General features: G+C 38.6%; 1 protein-coding gene across 1 annotated transcript; it reads left to right on the forward strand.

The window, feature by feature from the left end:
• Positions 1 to 464: 464 nt before the first annotated feature.
• Positions 465 to 4,983, forward strand: LOC103932890 (glutamate receptor 3.2-like). Its single transcript, XM_048573918.1, is given in 10 exon segments — positions 465 to 494; positions 1,309 to 1,588; positions 1,706 to 3,045; positions 3,227 to 3,255; positions 3,257 to 3,493; positions 3,620 to 3,651; positions 3,732 to 3,956; positions 3,959 to 4,110; positions 4,369 to 4,734; positions 4,736 to 4,983. Coding segments are annotated over 10 exon segments (2,853 nt in total). The 3' UTR covers positions 4,898 to 4,983.
• Positions 4,984 to 7,625: the final 2,642 nt, after the last annotated feature.

Consider the following 7,625-nt stretch of genomic DNA (forward strand, 5'->3'; position numbering starts at 1 on the left):
GAGATCGTTATGCCGGCCGGCGTGTTAGACCCTCCCATCACAATCCCTGCATAACATGGAGCAAGGGTAACAGTTAAAAGAACAAATCACTACCCCAACGTAAGTTCACGTAAGTTCTACAAACTTAAGTTTGAGATGAAGAATATTGTTGCCGTGGCCTAAAAGCGTTTCCGGGTTGCAGTCGCAGCAAGATCCTTCACTCCAAGTGAAAGTTGAAAACCCACAGCACTTTTGGCAAAGTAACTCAGAGAGACATCATATCTTCAAATGATCTCTTCACCATGTCATGGTATGATCAATGGGACAAGTACCGAGCTTAAACCTTGTTCTTCTTCAACTTCTTGCTTTTTTTCCAACAAAAGGAGAAGAAAATCTCCTTTGGTTATTTTCCCCACTCAAAGTTGATATACATCGTTAAGCCCTTCTCTGGTAACTTAAGCTTTTGAGGCTAGTGGTTGTCTAACATGGTATCAGAGAATTCCGAGTGTAGGCAGGTGCAGCGACATCTATATGTTTGTCTGTGTCCCCTATTGGTCTACCTCTCCACGCGATCTTAAGCTTTTAGGGCTAGTGATTGTCTTACACCTTCTGGCCTATAGACTAACGTTGTACCTCACTTACCACTCCCTCCCACTCGCTTTAAACAATTCAATCATGCCATTTTTCTAAAGTGTCACTGATACAAAAGAGAAGCATACTCGTGCCAAATTGCCCTCTTTACGTTGTTTGAAGTCATCTCATCATAAGAATTAATTAATTAATTAATGGAACTTGCCTCGGCTCCATTCTTTCTTTTGAGTTTTGAATTTCTTGCTAGCTTTACTTTACTGGGTGCTCATTTTTCTTTTTTCCTTTATATATATATATAATTTTCCTTTTCTCTATGGAACTGTTCTTTCAACTAATGTTTCTTTTAATTAATCCATCAGTAGTGACTACCATACTCTTTGTTTTTTCTTTCACTGCTTTTCCATCAGCAATCCAAAAGCTAGAAGAAAGAGAGAAGTGCGGAAGGAGAAAACGGGAGTGTGAAACTTGGTGGGTATTACTCTGCCTCTGGTAATATTCCTCTCTGCCTGCCTCCCACCTGAACTTTTCACTTTTATTCATGCTTCGAGTTTGGTGGGCATTCCTTATATATCTAAAAATATTGCTTTAGGGAGACATATTTCTGCTTTTGGTATACCCTAATTGTCTGTCTGTCTGATTTCCAATTGTTTTATCTTCTTCATTATGCTTTCTGAATGAAAAGGTCCTTGAATGCCAAGCTTCTTGTAATTAACTCTTACATTGAATGTGATTTCGAAGCTGAATTCGATTGTTTCATTTGTCCACCTTGTTTCGATATACGAAACTTTGTCGATACTAGTTGTCTGCATACAAGGCTCCGCAGAAGCAGCCTCAAGACCTCCTGTCATGAATGTTGGTGCAATGTTCGCAGCTGGCAGCATCAACGGAAAAGTCTTGAAGATTGCCATTGAGGCTGCAGGGAATGATGTGAATGCTGATCCAAGCATTCTTGGTAAAACTAAATTGTCCATATCTTTTCATGATTCCAACTACAGCGGATTTCTTGGACTCATTGGAGGTAATATTCTTTTTCGCTTTGTGTACGCCTCTTTTTACAACAGAAATTCTAATATTGTCGAAAATGCATCAATAACATGTACTTGAATTTGTACTTCTTGTTTCTTTGTTGATCATACATTAAGGTACATGGAGTCTGATACCTTCGCTATACTTGGTCCACAAAATTCTGTGATGGCTCACATACTTGCACATCTTGCCAATGAGCTACGTGTCCCTTTACTGTCAGTCACAGCGCTGGACCCCACCCAAGCAAGTCTGCAGTACCCTTACTTTGTTCAAACCGCACCCAATGGTCAATTCCAGATGGCTGCTATTGCAGATATTGTTAGCTATTTCGGTTGGTCAGAGGCGGTTGCGATTTTCACCGATGATGATAACAGCCGAAATGGTGTTGCTGCACTCGGTGACAAACTTGCCGAAAAACGTCACAAGATTTCATACAAGGCAGTGCTTCCACCTGACCCGACACCAACTCGAGAGGATGTAAAAAAATTGTTGATAAAGGTTCGAATGATGGAGTCTCGAGTGATTATTCTACACACATTCTCCAAATCTGGTCTCCTGGTTTTTGATGTGGCTAAAGAACTTGGGATGATGGAGAGTGGATATGTTTGGATAGCCACAACTTGGCTGTCCATTGTTTTGGATTCAACTTCACCTCTTTCTTCGAAAACCGCTAGCTCCATCCAAGGCGCTCTGACTCTTCGTCCACACACGCCGGATTCTAAGCGAAAAAGAGATTTCATATCAAGGTGGAACGAGTTGAGTAATGGCTCTATCGGGTTGAATCCTTACGGTCTATATGCCTATGACACAGTTTGGATGCTTGCTCATGCTATAGATTTGCTTTTGGAACAAGGGGGCAGCATTGCCTTTTCCAACATTACTGGTATAGGACCTATTGGTGGTCTTAAAGGAGGGACTTTGAATCTGGGTGCATTGAGCATTTTTCGAGGTGGGAAGCAGTTGCTGGACAATATTTTGCGCACAAATACAACTGGTCTGACTGGTCCGGTGGCATTTCATCCAGATAGGTCGCTGTTGAATCCTTCTTATGAAATCATTAACACAAACGAAAATGGATATCAAAGAACAGGATACTGGTCTAACTACTCTGGTACATCTCTTGTGCCCCCTGAGAAATTATTCAACCTGTCTAAGGCGAACCATAGTTTGGACACAGTTTTATGGCCCGGAGGGACAACAGTTAAGCCTCAGGGGTGGGTTTTTCCAAACAATGGAGAGAGATTGAGAATTGGAGTACCAAATCGTGTCAGCCTTCGAGACTTTGTGTCACGAACAAGTGGTACTGATGTAGTTGAAGGATACTGCATTGAGATATTCGTTGCAGCCATAAAGTTGCTTCCTTATGCAGTTCCATATAAGTTTGTTCTGTTTGGTGATGGCCTCAAGAACCCTAGTTACAATGAGCTTGTAAACATGGTTGCTTCAGGCGTAAGTAAAAATTCACCAATTTTTTCACACTATTTTTATCTTCCTGAACACCCTTGTTTGAATAAATCAAGAGAGAATAAAGGCAAACAAACAGGGGTATCCGGAACTTATTTTGTCACAATAAAATTGGGAAGCACAAAGTTTCCAAATTTTCATCTGATTTAGACCTTTGTTTTTTCAGAAGTTTGATGCTGCTGTAGGTGACATTGCGAAATCGAACAAAGACTCTGGATTTCACTCAGCCGTATATAGAGTCAGGGCTAGTTGTGGTGGCTCCAGTTAGGGGTTCAAATTCCGCTTGGACATTCTTAAAGCCATTTTCTTCATTTATGTGGGGTGTCACAGTATTTTTCTTCCTAGTCATTGGATTGGTAATATGGATTCTTGAACATAGAAAAAACGATGAGTTCCGAGGCCCTCCTAGGAAACAGGTTGTCACAATTTTATGGTAAGTACTTTGTACATTTAACATTCCGACACAGATTTTGCATATAGATACTAATTTACAGAGACTGGGATCCGTGGTGGCACGAAAAATTGTTGACTCATCCGCCTTCATTCACTTGTTTTTCAGGTTTAGCTTCTCTACCATGTTTTTTGCTCATAGTAAGTTCAATTTTGCCCCAAATGTTGTGTCCTTACCAAGAACTCGATGCAAGTTTAAAAGATCTATTTCGAACTTTCAGGAGAAAACATCGTGAGCACGCTAGGCCGCACGGTGCTGATCATCTGGCTTTTTGTAGTTCTAGTGATCAACTCAAGCTACACAGCTAGCCTGACATCAATGCTCACAGTACAACAATTATCATCCCCCATCACCGGCATCGATACCTTGATAACTAGCACAGAACCTATAGGATTCCAAATCGGATCTTTTGCTCAGAGCTATTTGGTTGAACAGCTCAACATCCCAAACTCGGCTCACCAGAAGCTTATGCAACCGCGCTTAAGGACAAAACTGTTGCTGCTGTGGTTGATGAAGGAGCATACATAGAACTCTTCCTCTCAGAAAATTGCAATTTCTCAATTAGGGGGTCGGAGTTCACCAAAAGTGGATGGGGATTTGTGAGTACCTCAACTTAACTACTTTTGGTCTTAAATTGCTTAATCCGCCCGGAGACCAATACTTTCCGTTTCAAATTTTTCTCTTGCCGAGCAGTCTGACATGCTTTACGTTATCAAACTTCGATCTAGACCACTCAACGAAGTGAAATCTTGTTTGCGTGTTTAGTTCATATTTGCAGTGTGACAAGATAACATGTCAAATATCTGAGAACCATCATTTAACTGTTTCGACTACATCCTACATGTTTTTTTTTGTAGGCATTTCCAAGATACTCTCCTTTGGCAATTGACATGTCAACTGCCATACTCACTCTCTCTGAGAATGGTGATCTCCAGAGAATTTATAACAAATGGCTCTCCAGAAAGATTTGTGCTTCAGAGACCTCCGACATTGTATCCGACCAGCTTCAACTACAAAGCTTTTGGGGGCTATTCCTTATCGCCGGCGCTGTATGTTTTATTGCTCTACTCATTCACTTGTTCTCCATGTTACGCCAGTTCAAACGCCATACCCCGAAAGCTGAAGATCAGTCTGAGCCTTCGAGCCACGGAAACATCAACTCTCGTTCTACCTTAACACATCTCCTCACGTTCTTGTCTTTCATCGACGAAAAGAGACACGAAATCAAAGAGAAGTAAATCGAAAAGGAAACGCAACGAAAGCGTGGTACCAAATGTGATTGAAAAGGAAGGTGATCGATCGGTAAGGAGTGCTTCCAAGAGAATACAAATCAACAACTCTCAAGAGATGCGTAGGATTGACAATGACACTTGGCTAATTCGTTAATTAAACATGATTAAGAAGTGAATCATTTCATATTTTTCTGACCAAAAAAGAATCATATTCATGCTTTGTCTTTTAATCCCTTGTATTAATATGTCATCTCATTTTGTTTGGTAATGAACTGTCATTTCAATTTTTCGAGAGTTATATATATTGCTATCATTTATTTGGTGTATCTGGTTATGAAATGGATAGTCGATATGCTATTGTTAATTTACATATACATATTTTTTTTTTCTTATTATCATGGGAAGGGGGAGGGGAGGGGTTCGAAATTATTACAATAATTTAGGGAAGGGGAAGTTTTGAACCCAGGATGCATGGATAGTTATATATCATGAACCAAACACCTGATCCACTAAGATATTAAACAACATGCCATATACATATCGATGTTCATTATTGAAAAAAATGTATATATTGATAGGTTTATTAATTGATTTACCTCCTAAATTTATCATTTAGTCTCACTTTACCTCCTGAAACAGTTTTTGTCTCATTTTGCCCCATGAAAGTGATAATCGTCTCATTTAGTCTCAGTTTATCTCATTTCCGTCCATTCCGTCAAATCAACGTTAAATTAAGGGGTAGTATGGACATTTTGTTTTTAATACAACTCTTTGCCTCCAACTTGGTTGCTAACAATCCCAATTCCATTGTCGAACCCTAATTCAAAGCCTTGTCTGTCTTTCTTGTGAATTGGTGTGGAACTGTAGCTACAGCTGTTGCAAAAACAAATAATGGGTTGTGTTTCAAAAACAAATAATGAGTTGTGTTTCAAAATCTAATTCAAGCCCCTCATTGAATCTAATGATTGCAACAGCTCTGAATCAATCTGTAAGAGAGACAGACAGAGGCTGAATTAGAGTTATCAGAGATGGAATTGGGATTGTTTTAGCTGGCAAATTTTAGGCAAAGAGTTGTGTCAAAAATAAAATTTCTGAACTACCCTTTAATTCAACATTTATTTGACAAAATGAACAAAAGTAGGGTAAACTGAGATTAAATAAGACGAGAATTACAGTTTCATAGGACAAAGTAAGATAAAAAACCAACTTTAAAGGTTAAAGTGAGACTAAATGATAGTTTTAAAGGGCAAATCAATTAATAAGCCTACCTCGATATTATATTGTCACAAACAATGTACATACGTGACATTAATGCATTTACGATAATATTTGTACAGTTTTTCTTTACTAGACACCCTACCACGTCATCAATTAAAATAAAAGTGAACAGTCATAGTATGTGTCAATTATCTGTTACGTCTCTTTTCACTTTATCTTGGTTAATTTTTTTCAAAATTAAAAAAGTAATATTTAATGTAAAAGTTAACTAGAGTTAATTAAAAGAACACATTAAAAAATAATTAGATATATGGTGAATATACATCATAATTATGATCGTGAATAAAAATATTTCCAAAATATAAAAGTGGTAAAATGATTAATGTTTAAGTACGAAAAAAAATTAATAAATGAAGTTACCTTTTCAATTTCTCTTGACAGTGGTTATGCCAATACCAAAAACCCCCGGCCCAGCCCATTAAGAGCAGTTCCAGCCCAAGGAAAATGACCGGCACCAAGTGAAGCAAATGGACCGGGACTCTGTCCATCACCTCCAGCCCAAGAAACAGGCTGGCACCCAGCCCAAGCCAGGCAGCAGCCCAGCCTATTTCGGACGGACCCAGAAGCCAGTCCATTTGCTGGCGCGTGCACAACACGCGGGAGTCCAGGCGAGTAGCCGATAGGCTTTGCAGGCGGTGGGGCACGCGTGCAGGGCAACTTGCATTCATCCGGCTGAGGGCTACGTGGCCCTCCTCAGAGCCGTTGGATTTCCAACGGCTAGTTTTTGTAGGCCGTTGGATTTCCAACGGTAAAAAAATTTTAAATTTAAATTTTAAATTGGACCGTCCGATCACAGATCAACGGTCCACGTTTTTTTACCAAAAATTTAAAAAAAAAAGGCCCAACGGTCAGAAATTTGACCGTTGGCCACGTGGCAGCGTGTTGGCTGTTGGATTTGATTATTTTTCAAATCCAACAGTCCAGATTAATTACAACATTAAAATTTATTAAAAATTAATTAAAAATTGCCAAAAAAATTTTTAAAAATACAGAAAAATTTTAAAAAATTAATTTTTTTTCTATAAATTATTAACCCTCATCTTCCACCTTACACCACATTTCAATATTTTCTACACTTTCTACACTTTCTACATTTGAATATTTTGTACACTTTGAGAGAAAAAAATGACTTTGTGGAAGCTCAGTGAAGATGTTACGTTGTGTGAATGTTGGGTTCGCACTACTCATGACCCGATTACGGGTAATGAGATGGATAAGCGAGAAATGTGGAGTAAAATTACGAAATCGTTTTGCGATGTACATGGAAAAGATGTACATGGAAAAAATGCCAGATCTAGTCAAGGTCTTCAAGGTCGTTGGAAAAAACTCAACGCATCCTTTACTTGTTGGAAAAACGCTCTCTCTCATGCTTCTGGTAATCTGCGTAGTGGGACAAGTTTAGCGGATGAGGTAACAATATTTTTATTTATTTATATGCATTCCACCCACATCAATATTTTAATTTATTTAATTTCTTATGTAATTTTTATGTAATATGCATTCCACGCCCATCAATATTTTATGTAATTTCTTATGTAATTTATATGCATTCCACGTCCATCAATATTTTAATTTATTTATTTGTGTTATACCCGTATTTTTTA

The sequence above is a fragment of a genome, unplaced genomic scaffold (assembly GCF_019419815.1).
Source record: "Pyrus x bretschneideri cultivar Hongxiangsu unplaced genomic scaffold, Pyrus_bretschneideri_v1 Contig7, whole genome shotgun sequence".
In the NCBI taxonomy this organism is placed as follows: Eukaryota; Viridiplantae; Streptophyta; class Magnoliopsida; order Rosales; family Rosaceae; genus Pyrus; species Pyrus x bretschneideri.